The 24,764-nt window shown below is 44.9% G+C and overlaps 1 protein-coding gene across 4 annotated transcripts in view; it reads right to left on the minus strand.

Moving 5' to 3' along the window:
* zranb1b (zinc finger, RAN-binding domain containing 1b) overlaps positions 1-24,764 on the minus strand; it is a 132,232-nt gene that overhangs the window by 40,492 nt on the left and 66,976 nt on the right. For all 4 annotated transcript variants that reach the window (XM_072479249.1, XM_072479247.1, XM_072479245.1 and 1 more), the window contains one exon: positions 439-510. In XM_072479249.1, coding sequence (XP_072335350.1) covers positions 439-510 — 72 coding nt within the window. The remainder of the gene's footprint in view (positions 1-438; positions 511-24,764) is intronic.

A 24,764-nucleotide genomic window follows, 5' to 3' on the forward strand; every position in this document is an offset into this window, starting at 1 on the left:
GTTCTTCCTTCTATCCAATCACACAGCACCATGTTTCCCTGCTGCATTCACATAATCTTTTCATTTATCATTGTCATATCAATAGTCAGGACATCACTGATTTTGTGCCAAAGTAGAGGTAGTTTTACACTGTAATTTGGGACTTTGCTGATTAATTTTATGTAAGAATCCTACAAGTCACATAGATAGCTTCAATTCATCTGCCTGCCCTTTATTTGAACCCTGATGGCAGAGATAAAAGAACAGTATATTAACCCATCGCCTGATCTCTCATCCCAGATGGCTTACTTGTAGCAAATGTTGAACTTTAATAATACTGCTCGGAGTCAATTCTAGAATAATTTAATAAAAACGGATACTCACTACATTCATAACAAAATCTAATATCAGAAGTGTTATCATTCAATTAGAATTGAAAACGCTCAATAAACTGCTTACCTTTCTGTACATCCCGATCAAGCACCTCATCAAACAATTTTTCCTGCACGGATGGTGGCAGATCCTCAACATCTGCAAGAGACAAGCCAGATTGCATCATACAGCATAACCGTGGAATTCACTCGTACACCTCCCCCCCAAAAAAAAGTTCACTACCTATTTGAAAATAAATTGATATTCAGATATATAATGATCATAAGGCCACATCAAATGCTCAAAATAGATATCTCCCTGCAATTGCTAAAATGAAATTAACACAAAACAGAATAGGAGGAATTGATTATATGCCACTTCAGCCTGCTCAGTCATTCAATAATGTAATGGACAATCTTCCAACTCCATTTTCAGTCCTGTCCCTGCATTGCTTGAACCCTTTAGTGCCCAAGTGCCCATGGCCCTCCAGGGTAGAGAATTTCAAGGATTCATGACCCTCGCCAAACATGCTTCGCATCTCGGTCCAAAATAACCAATCCCATAACCAGATCGATGACTCCTCGTTCTAGATGTGGGAAGGAGTATTCCTGGTGCCCTGGTCAACATACATCCATTAATCTGTATCACAATGCTGTTTGTGGGAGCCTACTGTGGCAAATTGGCTGCTGCATTTCCTATAATACAACAGTGACTACACTTCAAAAGTACTTCAACAGCTGTAAAACACTTTGAGATGTCCAGTAGTCATGAAAAGCACTATACAAATTGTTTTAGCAAGTTAATATACATTAGTTTTAAACCAGCACCTGCTACATTATCAACTATTCAACATAATCAATTGAATTATTTATCTAGGGGCGTACTTTCGAGCTCCACCCCCAGATTGCATGGTAATTGCCTGGAAGTTCAAACTGCTGACATGCAATTACCCTGCATTGGGAGGAATCTAAAAAAGCATCAATAATTACCCAGAAAAGGTTGAACGAATTAAAACCACTTCTAGCTTCTGGGTCACTATGTACTGACCAGCCTCAAACCGCCCAGCTCAACAATCCAAGCAGGCCCAACCCTCCAACCCCACACTCCTCCCACACTGTCACACCATCAGAAGTTATGGCCCCTAAGTTTAACCACTCTTTCTGAATGACATATTGAGATTTGCTTCCAGAAACAATGAGTAGCTATCCTTCATGTTGAGCGTTAACAGGTCTTTTGCAATGCTCAGTAACGCTTTATCACTCCTCAGATATCAATGTCCATGAAGTTTCGGCTGGGGTCACCAAATAGACATTCCACTTTCCTTGCCCACTGTCATCAGGACCAGTACAGGTCTGCCACAATTTGTTGTGTGTTAATGCTACAACTTTTATGTGGCTTCATCTACTGAGCCACCATAAGAAAAATGAACATTTTGTTACGTATAGAACATGCAAGAGAGAATAACTGTAAAATCCGATACAAAAGGATCCATTATCTGAATACTGGTGACTTCAAGGGAAAAATTTGGGAAGTTTGTTATCCGAACACTATACTAACATGAGGAATTAATGATCCTGGTACATTATGAAACTCTGGCTTGGCTTCACCTGGAGTATTTTGTCTGGGCACACAACTTTAGGTAGGATCTGAAGGCTTTAAAGCAGTGCTTCCTCGGTGTGATCCAGAGTGAAAATCTTTGAGGGGGGTGATGACGAAAGTTGTAGGGGTGGTGGGATGAAGAGGGTGGGGTTAGTCTCAAAAATAAAACAAATAGCAGGATAATAATCTTCAATATTTAATTATTACGGTTAAAATTAAACATCTGAAAATCAGTTTTCAAATTTGAAACTATTTTGTGAAAATGTCAAAATGTCATCTTACTCACTGGGCCTAATGAAACGCAGATTCTGTAAACTGATTCTTTTGAAGTGGCCCAAACTAGCAAAAAGGAAAGTAATCATTTAAACCTCTGGAAAACATGTCAGCTTTAATTAATCAAGAGCAAGTGATATGGGAAACATTAAATATCCCTAACGATTTGAAAATTATGATTTCAGCAGCCACAATGAATAAGGCTAGGAATGAGCAGGGTTTAAGTAGAACCCCTCTTTGCTTGAGAGCATGATACTACACCAATGATCAAGTTTTCAAACAGGCTAGAACATGCTCAAGTCAGACAATAAGGTTGCCTGTGCAAAGCCCACTGTCACACCTCTCCCAGCAAACTGCAAGCCAGGAAAAAAATAATTGGGACACATGTCTAATGGGACCTCGGAACTGATCCCAGGAGATTTCCAAGTCCTTGCTCTATGGTGCCATGAGTGTCGTGGAGTTCATGACCTTACCCACAGTTTGGGAACCCTGCCTGAGAGGGTACCAAGGCTGAGGCGCTTCAGTTACATGAATAGATTGCAAAAACTGGGTTTGTTCTCCTTCAAGAAGGTTGAGAGGAGATTTGATAGAGGCGTTCAAAATCCAGAGAGGTCTAGACAGAATAGAGAAAAAGTGCCCCAATTGGGCAGAAAAGTCAAGAACCAGAGGATATAAATTTCTCTTTTTTTTTAATAAACATTTTATTGAGGTATTTCTTTGGCATTGTACCAGCAACAAAATCAACAATGTACGTAACAAGGAAAATATTAACAGTGCAAATACCGCCTCCCTCTCCCACAGGTCCCACCATTACTTATCCCCTAATCTACGCTAGCCTAAACCCCCCCCCCCTTATCCGCCTCCGGGCTACCAGGGAAGGAAAGGCCAGAACATCTTCCTCTTTCTCCTCCTGGATTCCCGGATCCTGCGACACCCCGAAAATCGCCGCCTCTGGACTCAATGCCACCCTCGTATTTAATACCTTGGACATGGCGTCAGCAAACCCCTGCCAAAATCCCCTCAGTTTTGAGCATGCCCAGAACATGTGGACATGGTTCGCTGCCCCCCCCCACACCCGGCACACTTCGCACACCTGTCCTCCACCCCAAAGAATCTGCTCATCCAGGCCACTGTCATGTGAGCCCAGTGAACGACCTTAAATTGGATCAGGCTGAGCCTGGCACATGTTGCGGTCACGTTGACCCTACTCAACGCGTCCGCCCAAAGGCCCTCCTCTATCTCTCTCCCCAGGTCCTCCTCCACTTTTGCTTCAGCTCCTCGGTCTGCGTCTCCTCCAAACCCATAGCTCTTTATATATGTCCGAGACGCTCCCCTCTCCTATCCATCCTCTAGAAACCATCCTATCCTGAATCCCCCTTAGCAGGAGGAGTGGGAAGGTTGGTACCTGCCTACGCAAAGTCCCGCACCTGCAGATATCGAAATTCATTTCCCCCCGCCAATGCAAACTTCTCCGCCAGCGCCCTCATACTCGGGAAGCTTCCTTCTATAAACAAGTCCCCCATCCTCTCAATCCACGCTCTCCGCCAAATTCGGAACCCCCCCGTCCATCCTCCCAGAGGCAAACCGGTGATTATTGCAGATTGGGGACCACACTGATGCCCCCTCTGCTCCCGCATGTCTCCTCCACTGCCCCCAGACTCTCAGGGCCGCCACCACCACTGGACTGGTGGAGTATCGCGCCGGCGGGAACGGCAGAGGCGCCGTTACCGGCGCCCCCAGACTAGTGTCCTTACAAGAAGCCGCCTCCATGCGCACCCACGCCCCCCCACCCACCCCCCCCGCCAACCAGCCACCTCCTCCCCATGGCTATATTAGCCGCCCAGTAATAATTGCTGAAATTCAGCAGCGCCAGCCCACTATCCCTCCCGACTCTGCTCAAGCATTGCCCTCTTCACTCGCGGGGACTCTCCCCTCCCCTCCACTCCCCCCCTCCCCCCAATCTCCCCCCTCCCCCCAATCTCCCCCCTCCCCCCATTCTCCCCCCTCCCCCCATTCCCCACACACAAAGCCCACAATAATTTTATTGATCCACTTAAAAAAGGACCGCTGGATGAAGATGGGGAGGCATTGGAAGACGAATAGTAATCTCGAGAGGACCGTCATTTTTACCGATTGAACTCTGCCCACCAGAGACAACGAGCGAGCATCCCATCTCCGGAAATCCTCCTTCATCTCCTCCACCAGCCGTGCCAAGTTCAATTCATGAAGCCTGTCCCAATCCCTCGCCACTTGGATACCCAGACACGTGAAACTGTCCCCTGCCACTCTGAACAGCAGTTCCCCCAGTCGCCTCTCCCGACCTCTCGCCTGGACCACAAACATCTCGCTCTTCCCCATATTGAGCTTACACCACGAAAACCGGCCGAATTCCCCTACAATTCCCATAATTTCTTCCATCCCCTCCATTGGGTCTGAGACATACAACAGTAGGTCATCTGCATACAGCGAGACCCTGTACTGCACCCCCCCCCCCCCCCCACCCTCCGGACCAGCCCCTTGAGGCCCTCAGAGCAATTGCCAGCGGCTCTATTGCCAGCGCAAACAGCAGTGGGGAGAGGGGACATCCCTTTCCCCCGGTGCAGTCTGAAATAATTCAAAGTCGTCCAGTTTGTCTGTACACTTGCAACCAGAGCCCGGTACAGCAACCTAACCCAGTCAATAAAGCCCCTCCCAAAACCGAACCGCTCTAGCACCTCCCATAAATAATCCCACTCAATCCGGTCAAAGGCTTTCTCCGCATCCATCGCGACCACTACCTCTCAACCTCACTACCTTCCGGGGGCATCATGATCACGTTTAACAGCCTTCTTACATTGGCCCCCCCAATTACTTAACCCTTAACAAACCCCATCTGATCTTCCACAATAACGTTCGGTACACAGTCCTCAATCCTGGAGGACAAAAGTTTGGCATCTACGTTCAATAAAGAAATATGTAAGACCCACATAGCTCCGGGTCCTTGTCCCATTTCAGAATGAGCGAGATCATGGCCTGTGACATTGTCTGGAGCAGAACCCCAGTTTCCTTGGCCTCGTTGAAGACCTTCTTCAGCACCAGCCCCAATATTTCAGAGAACGTTTTATAGAGCTCGGCTGGGTACCCGTCCGGTCCCAGGGCCTTACCTGACTGCATGACCTTCAAACCCTCCACTATCCCTTCCAGCCCGATCGGGACCCCCAGCCCTTCTACCAGCTCCCCCATCCACCTTCGGGAAAGTCAGCCCCTCCAAGAAGTGCCTCATCCCCTCCGTCCCCGCAGGGGGTTCCGACCTATACAACCTGCTATAAAAGTCCCGAAAGGCCTTACTCACCCCCGCCGAGTCCCCAACTAAGTTCCCATCCCTGTCACTAACTCTCCCTATTTCTTTAGCTGCCTCCCTCTTTCGGAGCTGCAGTACAAGCATTCTGCTGGCCTTCTCACCATGCTCGTAAATCGCCCCCTTCGCCTTTCTGAACTGTTCCACTGCCCTCACTGCGGTTAACAAACCAAATTCCGGCGTTCTCTTAAAAGCCCTGCCTCTGGAGCTTCCGCATACCTCCTATCAACTCGTAGAATCTCTTTTACCAGTCGGTCCGTTTCTGCCCTATCCGTCCTGTCCCTGTGGGCCCGGATTGAGATCAGCTCTCCTCTCACCACTGCCTTCAGCGCTTCCCAGGCCACCGCTGCCAAGACCTCCCCCGTATCATTTACCTGCAGGTAATTCAGCATACACTTCCTCAGCCTCTCACACAACGCTTCGTCCGCCAACAACCTTACATCCAACCTCCATTGCGGGATCTGCTTGCTATCCATACTCACCTGCAGGTCCACCCACTGCGGAGCATGGTCCGAGATCATGATTGCCGAGTACCCAGTGTCCACCACCCCAGCCAGTAGGGCCCTACCCAGGACAAATAAAAATCGATCCTGGAGTACACCTTATGTACATGGGAGTAAGAAGAAAATTCCTTCGCCCTCGGCTGCCTAAATCTCCATGGATTCACTACTGAGGTGCTGCATCATTACTACGTCTGCCTGCAGTCCCCTCAGGTGCGCAAACACACATGCCCTCTTTACCGGCCCATTTAGACCCCGTACATTCCAGGTGATCAGCCATCCCCTTGCTTGGGCCCGCCTCCAGCCCCTGCGCTGCACTTTCTCCGGCCCACCCCACGGCAGCCCCCATCCTCGACCTCCTCAGTGTCCCTCCACCGAAGTCCCTCCCTCGTCAGCAGAACTCCCCCCCCCCCCCCCCGCCCTCCCTCCCCCCCCAGCAACACCATTCTAAGACCTAACCCATCTAGTACATTAAACGTATACACCCCCCCCACTGTGCTTCCGTGAGCTAGCTCACCCAGCTGGCTTGGTGGCCCCCGCCCCCAAGAAGTCTCCCACCTATTGTTCCCACCGAAACTCAAACAGGCACGTCTCCATCCCACAAAAGTGCACATCAATAAAAACAAAAGGGACATTGCCAACATTTACAGAGAAGCAGAACCCAAAACCAAAAAATCGACTCCCCCCGCCCCTCCCACCTTAACCAGGGCCCCCAAAACAGACACGAAACAATAAGAGAAGGCATAACCAATTTAAAACAGGAAAACAAAACCCCCAAAACCAAGGGGGAAAAACAAAAACAGAAAAAAGGGGCCCAATATAGGCCAACAAATTGTCTCAAAGTTCGACAGTTCTCAGACCCCCACCAGTCCTTCTCTTTTAGCAAAGTCCAGCGCCTCCGGCGACACAAAATAGTGATGCTGGTCCTCGTGCGTGACCCAAAGAAACGCCGGATACAGCAGACCGAACTTCACCTGCTTCTTGAAGAAAATAGATTTGACTTGGTTAAAGCCTGCCCTCTTCCTCGCCACCTCCACGCTCAGGTCCTGGTACACCCGCAGGATGCTGTTGTCCCACTTACAACTCCGCATTCGCTTGGCCCACCGAAGCCCCCCCCCCCCGGCTTCCATAGCAAGCGCTCGGTATGCCCTGTCCACCTCTAATGTTTGGGGGAATGCCCCCTCCCTCAGCAGCTTTTCGAACATACCCGCTACATATGCCCCAGCGTCTGCTCCCACAGCCCCCTCCGGGAGCCCGACGATTCTTAAGTTCTGCCGGTGGGACCAGTTCTCAAGGTCCTCCACCTTCTCCAGGAGCCTTTTCTGCTGCTCCCGAAGCACCCCCACCTCCAGCTCCACCGCTATTTGATGCTCCTCCTGTTCAGCCAGCGCCTTCTCAACCTTCTGAATCGCCCGATCCTGGGTATCCAATCTGCTCTCTAGCCGATCGATTGATTCTTTAATCGGGTCCAAACATTCCCGCTTCTGCCTGGCAAAACCATCCCGGATGGCCTGCATCACCGGGTCCGTTGGTCGCTGCGCTGCCACCCCAGGGGTCCGGTCCTCGGCCATACTGTCTCCCACTGCAGCTTCAACACAACTCGTGGCTAACGTCTCGTTTCTGCCCTTTCGTGCACTTCTGGTTCTTTTCTCCATGCACCGATACGTGGAAACGGTGCCCAATTGCCTCAGCCTTTGAATTTGCCGTTTAAAACTGGAAAAAAGTCCGGGGGAAAGGTCCAAAAGTCTGACCAGAGCGGGAGCCACCAAATGTGTGACTTACTCCTTCATAGCCACCACCGGAAGTCAGAGGATATAAATTTCTAACAGGACGAGTCAGGGTAGATGCAAGAAGGATGTTCCTGATGGTGGGGTGTCCAGTACCAGAGGCCACAGGCCGAGGATACGGGAAGAAATTCTTTCACCTACAAAGTGGTGGTCGGCCTGTGGAATCCGCTACCACAGAAAGCAATTGAGGCCAAAACACTGTTTTCCAGAAACAGTTACATATAGCACTTGGGTCTAAGGGGATCAAAGGCTATGTGGGGGAGGGGGGGTGGTGAGAGGAGAGGAGTAGTAGGACCAAGCTATTGAGTTGGATAATCAGCCACAAACAAACATTGAATTTAAGCAGGTAGATAAGCCAGAGCTAACAAGGTCCTATTTAAAAAATCACTAGGCACTGATATTGCACTTTTGGTGTAAACTAAGCACAAAGTTCCTAACTGACTGCAGTTTATAATACAGATGAGGTGTCAATAGAATATAATTTGTATGGGGAATAGATTACAAAAGCATGGAGGTTATGCTTCAGTTGTACAGGGTATTGGTGAGACCACATCTGGAGTATTGTGTACAGTATTAGTCTCCTTTTTTCTGGAAAGAAGTAAATGCATTAGATGGAGTTCAGACGGGGTTTACAATACTAATTCCAGTACCGGCTGAGGTTATTCATGAAAGCCTGCCCTCTCAACCTTTCCCCTCACCTGAGGTGTGGTGATCCTCAGGTTAAACCACCAGTCAGCTCTCCCCCTCAAAGGGGAAAGCAACCAATGGTCATCTGGGACTACAGTGACTTTACATTATCTTCAGTAAACTACTACAAGGAATAGGCAGGATGTCTTATGAGGAAAGGTTGGGGAGGTTAGATTTGTATCCACTAGAGTTCAGAAGAGTAAGTTGATTGAAGCCTTTAAGATCCTGAGGGTATTGACAGGGTGGAGATGAACCTAAAACTCAGGGTCACTGTTTAAAAATAAGGGGTTGTTCATTTAAGATAGATGAAGAGAATGTTTTTGTTGCAGAGGGTCGCAAGTCTCTGGAACTCTCTTCCTCAAAAGGCACTGGAAGCAGAGTCTAAATATTTTTAAGGCAAAGCTAAATAGATTTTCTATCAATGAGTCAATCTGAAGGGTGTTGCCATGCTGCTTTGCGGGTTCTCATTTCAGATATCTTGGGGTTCCAGTGGCTCGGGATTGGGCCCGACTCCTTAAGTTTAACTGTATGAACTTTTGAGCAGGGTCAGGGCCGACAGTCTCCCTCTGTCCTTGGCGGGCAGGATTCAGTCAGTCAAGATGAATATTTTACCCCCCCACCCCAAAGTCCTTTCGGGGGGGGGGGGGGGGGGTCGAGAAACTAGTTTTGTCCTTTATTTGGGCAGGCAAAATGACACGGATTTGAAAGACAGTCCTTCAGAGCGACTGACAGTCAGGGGGCTTGGCATTGCAGAGTCTGATATATTATTACTGGGTGGAAAATGCGGAGAAGGTGCTGGAATGAATCACAAGTAGGCTTCAAATGAAGTTACTGTGAAAAGCCCCTAGTCGCCACATTCCGGCGCCTGTTCGGGGAGGCTGGTACGGGAATTGAACCTTGCTGCTGGCCTGCCTTGGTCTGCTTTCAAAGCCAGCGATTTAGACCAGTGCTAAACCAGCCCCTGTTGGTGTGGAGATCCAGAATGGTGTGGGGATCCAGATGCAACTTGCGTATGGATGGAGTCAAAATCATCTAAGTGGTCTGGATGGAGGGCACTAGCGACAGCCTCGCTCCTGCTCTCACCTGTGAAATATTTGTCAAATCCAATGGTTGTCTCCACCCTGAAGATATGCTGACAATTTTGGTAACATTTTAAATTGGGGCAATATCGAAGCTGGCTCCGATCCGCGCATATCATATGCTTGAATGTGCGAGGTTGGATGCCACATGCAGAGAGATGGGAAGAGATGGAGCTAGAAGAAATGGGGTGGGGGTTCTGTTCTTCAGAGAAACATTTTGCAGGTTTGGAGGAGTTGTTGGAGAAATTTGGGCTTTCTCAGTCCGACTCAGATATCTGCAAGTTCGCAACTTTGCGAAACTGATCTTTGCAACATTCCCAACCTCGATGATGGAGGGGGTTCTTTCGTTCGGAGGGTCAGAGGATGGGAGTACCTCGGGTATCGGTGGAAGGATTATGCTCGAAGACGCAATATCGGTGGAGGGGGTCAAGGCCAAGTGGGAGGAGAAGGAGCTGGAGTTGGAGTTGGGATGTGGAGTGAGGCCCTGGGGAAGGTGAACTCCACATCCTAGTGTGTGAGGATTGGCTTAATACAGTTTATAGTGTATAGGGATGATCTGATTCGGTCAGATTGAATAAGTTATTTGCAGGAAGAAGGAGAAGTGCAAGGGTTGTGGAAGGGGTCCAGTCAACCATGTGCACATGTTCTGGTTGTGTTCTAAGCTTGCAACGTTCTGGGTCTCCTTGTTTAACACCATGTCGTCTATTCTTAAAATTGGAGCCCTGTCCTTTTGTGGCTATATTTGGGGTGCCAGACATGCTGGAGCTGCAGGCGGGTGTGGGGTGTCGATGTCCTGGCCATTGCCTCGCTGATTGCTCAGGGGAGATTGCTGATAGGACGGAGGTCAGCTTCTCCATTTCAGTGTCTCAGTGTGGTTGGGAGATCTGGAGTTCTTATACCTCAAGAAAGTCAAGTGCACTGTGAGGGGAGCAATTGAGGGGTACTACCGAAGATAGCAGCCTTTTATTATGTATTTCAAAGAGCTGGTCCCGGTTAGTTGCTAATTTGGGGGGTGGGGGATGTTTTAATGTTATGTATAAAATATTTGAATTTTTAAAAAGTATATATAAATAAGGGGGTAGGCAGGAACATGGGTTGACTTTCCAATCAAATTCGCCATGACCTTTTTGAGTGGCGGAGCAGGCTCGAGGGGCCAAGTGGCCGACTCCTGTTCCAAATTTGTATGTTCATATGTAACTAAACTTTAAGCCAACAGCTCAATTTTCAGACAGGATTCACAAGTCATTTTTGAATGATCCAGTTGTATAGCAAAGATGCAAACAAATTTGACCTCGCCAGGCCAATGTTGCAACCTGACAGTTTGGTTTTCCATAATGCTTTATCGCAGGATTCATACATGCAGGGTCGTTAATCTAACCAACAGTAAATTGAATAATAAAATTGCAGATTTTAGACAAGTGTTAAACTGTATTGATGAGGGCCTAATCTTTACCAATTTATTTATACAAGCTTCTGTTTGCTTATTTCAAAATGCAATGTGTAAAGTATGATACAGGAAATGTTTATTAAAAGCTTAAAATGGAAGGCAGCACGGTGGTGCAGTGGTTAGCACTGCTGCCTCACGGAGCAAAGGACCCAGGTTTGATCCCGGCCCCGGGTCCCTGTCCGTGTGGAGTTTGCACATTCTTCCCGTGTCTGCGTGGGTCTCACCCCAACAACGCAAAGATGTGCAGGGTAGGTGGATTGGCCACATTAAATTACCCCTTAATTGGAAAGAAATGAATTGGGTACTGTAAATTTATTTTTTTAAAGCTTAAAGTGTATGATAATTTATGTAATTACCTGAGACAAAATATACAGTTTCTCCTTGGATATTTAGCCTTGAAATAAAAAGGTAGAAACAATGCTTCAGATGTAACCTATGGTTTTGAGTTACAAATAGCTATATTTTAGAAATTGAAAACCCTGCTAATAATTTCAATTCCCATTAACCAGTTGGAGCTTGCAACTGGTACTCAAATGTTTAGTCAATAACTGCACGTCTGGGAAACAGCAAATGTTTTAGTCAGAAACCCAATGTATGATCCAAGAGAAACCTTGCTGAATCATCAATTTCCTAATTGAACTGGTTAAATCCTTTTTTCCCCCAAATATAAATATGTTGAACTTACAATTCCCACACTAGCTGGTGAAAGCTAGCTTAATGAACTGTTTCAACAAAATTATAAATCCAGCCAAATGTTCTTCTACTTCACATCGCTGGACTATAGCATGGTTCACAGGAAGGTCATTTGTGAGAAAAAAAGAGTTATCAGAAGAGATGTCACTGAAGAGCTTTGCTCCTAATGGAAGGGCACACCAACAAGAACATTAAATGTACCAGTAGATTCATTTAATGCCATCTTCTCTACTGCATCAACTTCCTGAGAAAAATAAGCATACAAGTATTGGAAATGGAATGGGGCATTCTATCCCTCGAGTCTTATTAAAGCAATCATATCTCAAGATTTCAAATGAATTCAGCTAGCAATTACTGTTTTTTTGTGAAAGAACAATTCAACAATACTACCACCTTTGTAATAGGAAGTGTTTCTTACTTAACTTCTTTCCTGAATAGTCTGTCTCTGATTTTAAAGTTATGTCCCTTGTCCTGGGCTCCCCAACCAGCAGAAAAAGTTTCTCTTCACCCCATCAATTCCATTCAAAATTCTTAAAACTTCAATAAAATCACCCAGAACCTTCCATGTTCCAGGAATACAAACCTAGGTTTGTCATCTCTCCTCAATCTAAGCCTTGAAGCGCTGGTGACATTCTGGTGAATTGGCACTGCACTCCTTCCTTTCGAAGGTGCACTGCCCAGATCTGTACACAGTATACTCTAGGTGTGTTCTCACCATGCTTTATATAGCTGAAGGAAAACTTATTTCCTTTTACATTTTAAGCCCCCTTGTTAAAAAGGTGATCGTTCCAAAAGCTGGATTATCTTTAATACCCATTACATTTCAGTGATCTGGGTGTGTGGAGTCACAGTCTTAGATCTCCACGGTTTCTAGGTTTACACAATTAAAATACTTAATCTATCTTTTCTGGTTCAAAATGATTGACCTCACTTACCAACATTGAAACACACCTGCCATACAATTTCGCCCACTCACTTTATTTGTAATTTTATGTTGCCCTCTGCACTACTTGCTGTACTACCAATATCGGCATCAGTAATATTTGATAAATGGTTCCCTATTGTTATAGAAGCCGTTAATACGGAATAGTTGAGTTCACAGCCCAGATTCTTGTGGGACACCAGTCATCACTAACTTCCAATTCGCATACATATCTATGATACCCACTCTGTCAATCCTCTAACTAATCACCTATCCAGGTCAGTAGTTTGCTGTCAATTCATGAGTTTTACTTCTAGCCAATAATCTCATATGGAACCTTGTCAAAAGTCTCCCCCATATAAAACTACATACATACTCATTCCTGAGTTTACTACTTTCGTTACTCCCTCATAAAATTCAATCAGGCTGATCAGACACAGCGAACCCTTTGCAAATTCATGTCGTTCTCCCTGACCAGCTTAAATTTATTCAAGTGCGGAGGTTTTCTAATTATAGAATCGAGTAACACCCTACAACAATATTGAACTAACAGGTCTATAATTACATGGCTATGTCCTTTCTAAAAAGGATAAATTCCTGATGGGGGTGTGGAAAATTATAGCTAAAGTATCTGCAATTTCCTCACCTACTTCCTTTGAAGCTTTGGGATGGATTCTAGGGATTTGAGAGGCTTTAATGTCTTTGTTTCCAATACTGTTTTCTTGCTTATGTTACATTTGGTGAGTTCTAGTGCTTGGTTCATCAGTTTCTCTGGAATGTTAGGTATCTTAACCTCTTCCTCTACTGTGAAAGCGGACAAGTATTTATTCAGCCAGTCTTCCATTTCCTTACTTTCATTTGAATTACCCGTATAAACTCTTACAGGGTCCATATTACACGACTACTTTATTCGAAAAATTACGTTAATCTCAATGTCCCTCAATTTTCTTTTTGCAGATCTTTCGTCTTCCATTTCTGTTCTTTATTTCTCGCTCAGTACCACAGGTTTCCACTATTGTTACGACCCCCGTAGAGACCGATAACTTGTAGAAAAAAATTCGAACTTCCAGTTATAGCTGAAAGGATAACATGACAATAATTCACACTTATGACTTTTACAGCAGACTAAAAGTATCATTGGCTAAACACATACAGAATTTTCCCCTTTTTAATTTTAGCACAACCAGAAAAAATACACTTGAGAGGTATACTTGACACTGTCCTTCAAGTAGACATTTAATTCTCCTAGAATTAGTCCAAAACTATTCTTAGCTCCTCTGAGGGATTACTTCCAAACTTTTCCTTTCCCAGCCTGGAAACTTTCAACTCTTCTTTCACAATGTGGTTTTCCTGAAGACTTCTACTTCTTCCTAAAAGCTAATCAAATCTTCCAGCTTCCTTTTAGCTTCTCAGGAATTTGGTCTTTCCAACCAAGCGCGAGTTCCCACCCACATTCTTGCATGATTAACCACCGTGTATTGCTGCCTATAGCAGCACTCTCTCGCCCAGGTCCTAGCAGATTAAACTTGTTGAGTATTTTCAGGAATATCTTTGAAACCCTGATCTTTTCAAAGACCGTCTCCATGGCAACATGAAGCACATAGGCCTTCTATTCAGGTAGGAATCCAGGTAGCTATACAAAAGACTCCTGGTCCTAGTACCTAGGTGAGCATTGTGGCTGTCTCTCCCAGTTCTACTCCTTATCCTCAAAGTACCAAGCACATTATATCTGCTGGGACAACACTGTCTATGGGATCTGTTATTCAATCTCTCCTCAGTTCCCCTACCCTGTTCACTGAATCATACACTCCTTTTTACAGCACCTGTGCTTTCATTTTTTTAAAAAAATGTTTTTTATTGGAGTTTTCATTTATTAAAGGCAAGTCTTTGCTTCATATCATTCCGCCCAAGGTTAGAAATAATTTACATCTCTTTTATAGTTATGTTGTCAAAATTTACATTAGTGTTATTGAGTATATATGGAGAACAATGGAAAAACAAAATTAAAAAGGTAAATCAACAAGCATAGAAGGATGGCTAAATCCCCTTTTACTTCTTCTACGCACTTCCTGAATTACATAGTCTGCATTTTATTCGGCAGGCACCTGCGCCCCTCAGTGCATAGGGCCGATTCCCTTTTCTCTGTGGCGTGGATGCTCCCTCCCTCCCTTCGAAGAGGCTGGTGAATTGTTTCAACGGATGGTGAAATCCTTCATCTGATTCCCTCATTGCAAATTTTATTTTTTCTAATTTTAGGAACTCCACTACGTCGGGAGCCAGTCAGGGGCTCTGAATAGTGCTACCGACCTCCACCAGGCAATCAGGGAGGCAAAGGCCAGGGCCTCAGCACTTCTCCCTGTAAAAAGCTCTGAATGCTCCAATACCCCGAATACCGCCACTGCGGGACATGGCTCCATCTTTACCACCACCACTCTGGTCTTGAAGGCGGTTCAGAACCCAATGAGTTTGGGGCAGGACCAGAGCATGGAGGTATTGTTGGCGTGACCCCCACTGACACCGCTCGCACTTATCCTCCACCTCCGGGAAGAACCCATCATGCATCTCCTAGTTAGGTGCACCTTTAGCTAGGTTAGGCTCTGCCCTGCGCGGGAGGAGGAGGAGTTGACCCTACGCAGAGCTTTGATTCAAGATCCCCACCCCCCCCCCTCCGCCAGTCCCCAGCCTCTCCAATCTCCATGCCCAGCTCCTCCTCCCATTTTTCCCACGTCTCGTCCAGTGGGGCCCTTATCTCTTCGAACAGTCAGCCGTATATATCGCCACATTTACCTCCCCCTAAGACAGTCCGGTGCCAGTAGTCTGCGTGGGTGTATCTGGGGGGACTTTGTGGTCTCCTTGCGGAGGAAGTCTTGCAATTGCAAGTACTGAATTGCAATTCCCTTTCGGGAATTGGAGCTTCTCGGTTAGTTCCTCCAGTGTCGCTACTCTAACGTCCACGTACATGTCCCTCGTCAGTAGCCCTCCTTCCTCTCTCCAGGGGGGTGCTGGGAGCGAGACAGTGGCCAGTGGGACATCCCCGCACAGCAGGCCTCCTCCATCTGCACTCATTCCGCCTCTGGCTCTCCCAACCAACCCCCGCATCCTCTTGATGTTTGCTGCCCAATAGTAAAATAGGAGGTTCGGCAGAGCCAAGCCTCCCATATGTCGTCCTCTTTGTAGAATGGTTTTTAGTACCCTTGGGCTCTTTCCCGCCCAGACAAAGGCCATTATCAGTTTATCAACCCTGGAGATGAAGGATTTTGGGATGAAGATCAAGAGTGATCCGAATAGAAAGAGGAACCTTGGCAGCACTTTCCTTTTTGATCGCCTGAGCTCTCTCCACCAGGGAGGGTGGTAGCGAGTCCCATCACCGCAGGTCCCTTTTTACCTCCTCCACCATGTTTGATAGGTTCCACTTATGGAGCCGTGTCCAGTCATGAGCCATAAGGATCCCCAGGTATCTAAACTTGGTTTAGGCCAGTTTGAACGGTAGCATCTCCAAGCTCTGTTCCTTCCTCTCGGAGGTTACCAGGAATATTCTGTTCTTGCTCCGGTTAAGTTTGTAACCCGAGAAGGCTTCAAACTCCCTCAGAGTTCCGTTATCTTGCCCTTCCAGGTCAGGTGCTTCAATACCTGGAGCAGGTCGTCTGCATAGAGTAAAACTCTGTGCCTCTGCCTCCTCTCTGATTGCCCATCCACCCCTTTGCTGAGCGATGGCCAGTGGCTCAATTGCCAGTGCAAACAGCAGTGGGGGCAATGGGCATCCCTGCCTCGTGCCTCTGTGCAGCCAAAAATATTCAGAGCCGGGGGTATACACCCCTACGCTCGCCATGGGAGCGCTGTACAGAAGTTTCACCTACGAGGTGAACCCTGGCACAAACCCAAACTGCTCAAACACCTTTACTCAAAGCCTTCTCAGCATCCAGGGAGGCAGTCACTTCTGGTGTCCCCGCCCCAGATGCAGTCATAATCATATTCAGCAGGTACCTGATGTTCGCCTCAGCTGTCTGCCCGTGACAAACCCAATCTAATCTTCCACGACCGATTCTGGCAAGCAGCTCCCCAATCACCTTACCTTTTGTCGGAACTTTAGCGTCAGTTTTCAGGAGTGAGATAAGTCTGTGTGACCCCCACTCTGCTGGGTGTCTCTTTTTTGGGGTTCAGTGAGATCGAGCACCTATGCTTTCTGTGGCAGTGTGTGAGAATATCACATAGAAATCTCTACCCCTCCCTTAGGGCCAGTGTTTCTAAATAACACACCACCTCAAACGGCAGGATGTCCCTGCAAGCTTCAGGAACCCAACATAGTGACCACATGCTGATACCAAGCCCACACTTGGAGTTAAACCAGAACAATTTTACAGCAGGCGGCCTGTTAATTAGCCGTCTTCATGCTTGCCAGTCTATTAAGGAAGGAGACACTCTTGAAGGTATAAAAATAATTAAATATTTTAGAGGAGGGCAGTAGGCCCCTCCAGAGAAGGGGGAAGAAATCCCTCCGACTGGAGCATGGTGACCACAGGGGATGTTTTACCTGTCTGCGGCCCCCTTTTGGAGCATAGATCTTCCACCTCCAAAGGCAGCAGGGGGCCACTCCATTGGTGGTAAAATGAGAGTGGTGCGACAAAATTGCCGCTAACTGGGGCTACCTCCATACAACAACGGACAGGTGTCCCACTTCACAAACTATGACTGGAATATTTCAGAAATGCATCAGGGAGTCCTGCCAACATAACTTCCCACAATTTTTCCAGCCAGTCCCACAAGGGGCAGGGAATATTCCATCCAAAGACTCCAAACCAGAGACGTTTCCTGCCAGTGTGGCCATCAGGGTCAGAACCACTGTCCACAAGCTTCCATATATCATCTGAACAAAGATTGCATTTGTTCTAGTTTTTATTTCTTTGTTAGTGATTAAATTCTAGAATTACAAGATTTAATCATATTTGGTAGATGGATCGAGCTCAATTTCTGATGAATTTGTAACAATTAGTCTTGTTTATTAACTTTTAGTATCCTTTATCTACATTTTATTTATACATTATCAAATTTTACATAGTACAGATCCCATTATGTTGGTATTTCTACTTATTCATTTAAAGTAGAGCTCTAATTAACTACTGATTATTTATACATTTATTTAATTAAGGTTTCCCTTGGTTTAAGTTACGTAGCACCTCCTTTCCAGGTTCCTGCAACCTTTCATAATTTACTCACAGAAACTATGGCCATGTATTGTTTGGCCTGTGCACATGTTTCATATATCACACTGAAATACTGGTTCAGGGAAAACCAAACATCTCCACATTTAAATGGCACAATTTCCTTAAATATTTTTTAAGCACGTCTTTTATTTAAGCTAATCTTCTGCTGAAACCTTCTACCATGGTTTTTGTTGCCTCCAGGCGCAATTGACTGCCCATCTTCCAACCTCAATATACTGGAGCTAATTCAGATTACCTTAGCAGACACCTAGTCCATTGCCCATCACCTAGTGTTCAATCTCTTGCATTGATTTCCAGACCAATGTCTCAAAATGTTAAATTATCCTCACATTCATTGCTTGACCTCTATTTTTAAGCTCCTGCAATATTAGGACAATCCAAGAACCCTCGAGTTTCTCCAACTGTGCACCAACACTCCCATCACCCCAACATTGGCAACCGATCCTTCAGTCAGCCATGCCCAAAACTTGGATTTCCTATCTAAACACACGCTCTCCAATAAACCATTTTAAAAACCTTATTCCTTTGACAAGATTTTAGTCACACAATATCTCCTTAGTTGGTTCATCAATTTGTCAATTTTTAGTCTTATTGCAGCTTGTGAGATATGCCTTAGGACATTATCCTACATTATAAAGATGCTTTATTGTTGTCTTTGGTGGCCTAATTGGATACATCCAGAGATGGCAATCAAATATGTCAAAAATTATCCTTTGGTCACTACTTACTATATTGAAACATCAGAGTAAAATGGAATTGACAACAAACACCAATTTTCCCAAGCATTTTAACAAAAGCTCTGGTTAATGATCACCTCTGCATATGAACTTCTGTAACCAAGCGGAGGGGGGGAATTCTGGTCAAACATTTTTCAAAAGCAGCATAACATTTCACCATTGGTAATGCATGCCCAGTTTCAGGACTTGCGTTTACGACTTCAGCAACTAGTTTAAACACAGCTTTTGCTAGAAAAGTTATATTAAAACTGGTTGGCAGGGGGAGGGGTACAGTGGTGCAGTGGTTAGCACTGTTGCTTCACAGCCGGAATGTGGCGACTAGGGGCTTTTCACTAACTTCATTGCAGTGTTAAAGTAAGCTGACTTGTGACAATAAAGATTATAATAAATTGCCGTCTAATTGGAATTTTGTTTCTTCTTTTAAACTTGTTGGCTTGCTTTTTTTAAGATGATTCAATGCCTTAATGGAACATCCATTGCTTCATAAAGAAACATAAAAATAAATTCTCCATTTGCACACTAGCTCCGCTATAATCAGCAAAAGCAGTACAAGGTAAAGATAAAGTCGCCATACTCCCAGATGACCATAGGCTGCTTTCCCCTTTGAGGGGGAGAGCTTATTGGTGGTGATTTAACGCAAGGGGCAAGGTTGTGAAGGCGGGCCTTCATGAATAACCTCAGCCGGTAATACGGGAATTGAACCCACTGTTGCTCTGCTCTGCATCATGAACCAGCTCTCTAGCCAACTGAGATAGACCGGCCCCAGTATAAAGTCAGCATTATAGCGGAGACTGGAGGTAGCAAACACAATGTCAACTACTGATTTTCAGTTGTTTATCTAGAGGCTAAAATGTTGCGAGATTATTGCCCAAATGGAATAAGATAAACAAGCCCAATGTTGTCCCATGATGGTGCTACTTTGATACACATCTTGCCCTGCTAAATGACAAGATAAATCTGCTCGTGGTGGGAACAATGGCACTCATTACTATTTGCACTAACATGCAAAGTGATATAAATAGCTTCATGTAGGAATTTAAAGAGATGCAATGTCAGTAATAGTCACATCTCCTCATTGTGGTGAGCAACAAATTGGAATTTTGATGTAATGAGCATTAATATGCTCATTTAATCTGGCACATTGCACTCTCTTAATTTAGCACTGCTATAAAGTTACAACCCATTGCTACCATTAAAATGACCAATACTTCTCATTTATTTGAAAGGGTATTTAAAAATGTGCCTGACACACAGAATTCAAAACTTGTTTTACACCAAAGTCAAAAAATACGTTACTCTATATGCTAAAAATACTTTCCTCTCTATGCTACGCAATAGCACGTCTCAAGGAACAAATATCCAAGATTGCTGGAGACAAAAAACAAAACATCCAACAATATTACACCCTTCACTCCTCCATTTGGAACTAATATACTCAAGGAAAATGTTTTTCAAGTACTCCCCTATGCTTCATCTTCATTTTTTTTTTTACAAAATATAGAGGGATGCATGCAGTGGAACAGAGAAGGCTTTTAGCTTCTTTTTCATCTAGTGTCTATCCAAGATTAAGGTGCAGTACAGCTCTTCTGCAGAATAAAATCAAGAGTCCCATTTCCTCCCTTCTCATACCAGCTATCCTTTGGACTTCTGAATGAGATTGCCAAATTAGTACCATATTTGGGGCACCTTTGGGTTGTGGCCTCACACCTAGTAGCTTTGACCCAGTTCCTGCGAACACTCAAGTCATTTAAAACTCGGACAGTTACTGAAAGAGCTCCCCATCGCAACAATCTGGCATGGATTCGTAAGCATATCCTGGATTTGTTTTATTCATTCAGGGGATATTGATGCCTTTGGCAAGGCCAACATTTATTACTCATCGCTAATTGCCCATGAGAAGTTGATAATGAGCCTCCTTCTTGAATATAATAGAGTGGTTTGCTAGGGCATTTCATAGGGCAGTTAAGAGTGAACCACATCGGTGTAGTCTGGAGTCACATCTAAGCCAGACCAGTTAAGGACAGCAGACATTCTTCCCCAAAAGATGTGATTTTGGTTGGGTCAATCCGGTAGCTACATGGTCACTCTTACTCATGCTAGTATTTTCTTCCAAATGTATTTAACGGAATTTAAATTCCCGAGCTGGTGGTGGGATTTGAACTCATCGCCAGGTCATTAGTCCAAGGCTCTAGATTATCAATCGAATAACACAAGTACTTCAGCGCCGTGGCCAATGGATTACCCAAGGTTGCACCACAAACAACCTGTGGACAGTTACATGCTATAAAAAGCCAGTGAAGCATCAACATCTACCGATCATTCCACTACACATGCCATGCCAAACATTTCTGGTAATTCATGTTTACTGCCAATACATAATCATGTCATATAGTGCATTTGCTGGAGTAAGAAGTTTGCCTCATTACCAATCCATTCTTTTACTTATGACAAGTACAGGTTACAAAAATAAATTGAAGAGCAAAACTATAGAGCTCAGTGTGGGATATTTGCCAAACCTGCACTGACCTGAGAAAAAATGGTCAACGTTGGATTTCTGTACGGTGACTGAACAATGGAAAACCTTTCTTTGTCTTGTAATTTGAATTTATTGACATGCACCCATTTCCTAGGTTTGCTACACATTCACTCCTTCGTTGGTTCTCTCCGCCGCCGCCGCCAGATCATAACAACCCTCTGGGAAAAAAATCTCTCACAATGCTGTGAGAGCTATCCAGTGATTTACAAAGGTTCAGTCTGACATGTTTTTGTATTTAATGCCCCCTTTTATAAAGCCAAACATCCAAAATGTTTTCTTTAACTGCCTGATCGACTGCTCTGCCATCTTCAACAATTTACAAATATGCGGTCTCCAGGTTCCTCTGCTTTTGAACTCCTTAAAAAAAAAATAGCACCACTAGATTATAGAGCCCCTCCACATCATGCCTCCCAAAGTGCATTATTTCACACTTGCCTGCATATGCCATGTTCGTGCTGGTGTCCTTCTGAACACTATCCACCGCAAGTTTCAAAATCTTACTCATATATCCATGTCCGGATAATTTATATACAAGAAATACAAGGGTCCCAATATGTCAGGGGGTCCCCACTGTATACTTATCTAATCAGAAAAACATCTGTTCAACACTATTCACTGCCTGCTAGCCAATTATGTATCCAAGTTGCCACCATCCCTTTAATACCATGTACTCTGTTCGGAACAAGTCTGATATATGGTACATTACAGAATATCTACACGTCTGTCACCCTGTTACAAAGAACTCAACCAGGTCCGTCAGACATGATTTGCCTTTAATAAATAGAGCTGGTTGTCTCTTAGTAACCCAGGCTTAAGTGAGAATTAGTTTGGCTTCAACAATAGATGGGTCAATCTGTTGACCCTAGTTGTGACAGTATGAATGCTAATCTTTGTAAATTCAAACAAACAGATTAAGGACTAATACATCAGCCACATCTAGTCACTGCAACTATCATAATAAATAAGAGTATTTAAAATGTTTGTTCTTGGCTTTTAACTGCAGGACCTTTCTCATTTGGGTTCAGCAAAAGTTACTGGAATGCTGTACATAATGTTCTATTATAGTATAAAAGCTTAATTCCTGGATTCTTAACATTTTTTTCCAATTAAAGGGTCAAATCTCAGTGTAGTACTGAAAAGGATGAGTTGGAGGAAAGAAAATAAATCATATGTAAATTCTTGACAGATATTTTATTTATATAATATATACGCCAAGTTTCAAGAATCAGCCCGAGAACACTGCTGCAAATGGGAAATTTCTTTCTAAGTTACTCCAACAGAAACTAGGTATTAAATGGATAACGCTCAAGAAATTGCCCGACAATAGGCTAAATGATCTCTCGGCTAAAAAGCAATCTATATGATGTGCAGTATTTATTCTGTATTGTACATGTCTGTACTGAAGAGTACCTATAAATTTCAGTACTACACTATTTTCTTAGTACATTGACCAATCTCTATCATTAAGTGCATAGTATAACATTTCATTGCAGGAAAGTTTGTGCATTTATGTCTTTATTCATTCAACATCACGGACCTAGCTTGTGTAGAACACAAATTTAAGTTTTCGCAGCTGGGCTAAATGGTCAAACCATCTGCCATTTCTCCACCCAACTCTCCAATCTATCTATATTCTGCTGTATTCTCTGACAGTCCCCTTCACTATCTGCTATTCCACCAATCTTAGTGTCATCTGCAAACTTGCTAATCAGAGCACATTTACCTTCCTCCAGATCATTTATGTATATCACAAACAACAGTGGTCTGAGCACGGATCCCTGTGTGACACCAATGGTCAGTTCTCCATTTTGAGAAACTCCCTTCCACTACCACTCTCTGTCTCCTGTTGCCCAGCCAGTTCTTTACCCATCTAGCTAGTACACCCTGGACCCCATGAGACGTCACTTTCTCCATCAGCCTACCATGGGGAACCTTATCAAATGCCTTACTGAAGTCCATGTATATGACATCTACAGCCCTTCCCTCATCAATCAACTGAGTCACTTCCTCAAAGAATTCTATTAAGGTGGTAAGACATGACCTTCCCTGCACAAAATCATGTTGCCGATCACGGATAAGCCCATTTTCTTCCAAATGGGAATAGATCCTATCCCTCAGTATCTTCTCCAGCAGCTTCCCTACCGCTGACGTTAGGCTATAATTACCTGGATTATCCCTGCTACCCTTCTTAAACAAGGGGATAACATTAGCAATTCTCCAGTCCTCCGGTACCTCACCCGTGTTCAAGGATGCTGCAAAGATATCTGTTAAGGCCCCAGCTATTTCCTCTCTCACTTCCCTCAGTAACCTGGGATAGATCCCATCCGGACCTGGGGACTTGTCCACCTTAATGCCTTTTAGAATACCCAACACATCCTCCCTCCTTATGCAGACTTGACCTAGAGTAATCAAACATCTATCCCAAACCTCAACATCCGTCATGTCCCTCTCCTCGGTGAATACCGATGCAAAGTACTCGTTAAGAATCTCATCCATTTTCTCTGACTCCACTCATAACTTTCCTCCTTTGTCCTTGAGTGGGCCAACCCTTTCTCTAGTTATCCTCTTGCTCATGATATATGAATAAAAGGCTTTGAGATTTTCCTTAACCCTGTTTGCTAAAGATATTTCATGACCCCTTTTAGCCTTCTTGATTCCTCGTTTCAGATTGGTCCTACATTCCCGATATTCTTCCAAAGCTTCGTCTGTCTTCAGTCGCCTAGACCTTATGTACGCTTCCTTTTTCCTCTTAGCTAGTCTCACAATTTCACCTGTCAGCCATGGTTCCCTAATCTTGCCATTTCTATCCCTCATTTTCACAGGGACATGTCTGTCCTGCACTCTAATTAACCTCTCTTTAAAAGCCTCCCACATATCAAATGTGGATTTACCCTTGAACAGCTGCTCCCAATCCACATTCCCCAGCTCCTGCCCAATTTTGGTAGAGTTGGCCTTCCCCCAATTTAGCACTCTTCCTTTAACATAGATTAACATAGAATTTACAGTGCAGAAGGAGGCCATTCGGCCCATCAAGACTGCACCGGCTCTTGGAAAGAGCACCCTACCCAAGGTCAACACCTCCACCCGATCCCCATAACCCAGTAATCCCATCTAACACTAAGGGCAAATTTGGACACTAAGGGCAATTTATCATGGCCAATCTACCTAACCTGCACATCTTTGGACTGTGGGAGGAAACCGGAGCACCCGGAGGAAACCCACGCACACACGGGGAGGATGTACAGACTCCGCACAGACAGTGACCCAAGCCGGAATCGAACCTGGGACCCTGGAGCTGTGAAGCAATTGTGCTATCCACAATGCTACCGTGCTGCCCAAAGGACAGGAGAGCTGTCCTTTGGGCAGCACGGTCTTTGTCCATGAGTATTTAAAAACTTACGGAATTGTGATCACTATTGCCAAAGTAATCCCCAACTGAAACTTCAACCACCTGGCCGGGCTCATTCCCCAACACCAGGTCTAGTATGGTTCCTTCCCGAGTTGGACTATTTACTGCTCTCGAAAACCCTCCTGGATGCTCCTTACAAATTTTGCTCCATCTAGACCTCTGACACTAAGTGTATCCCAGTCAAT

This window comes from Scyliorhinus torazame, chromosome 16, assembly GCF_047496885.1.
Source record: "Scyliorhinus torazame isolate Kashiwa2021f chromosome 16, sScyTor2.1, whole genome shotgun sequence".
NCBI lineage: Eukaryota > Metazoa > Chordata > Chondrichthyes > Carcharhiniformes > Scyliorhinidae > Scyliorhinus > Scyliorhinus torazame.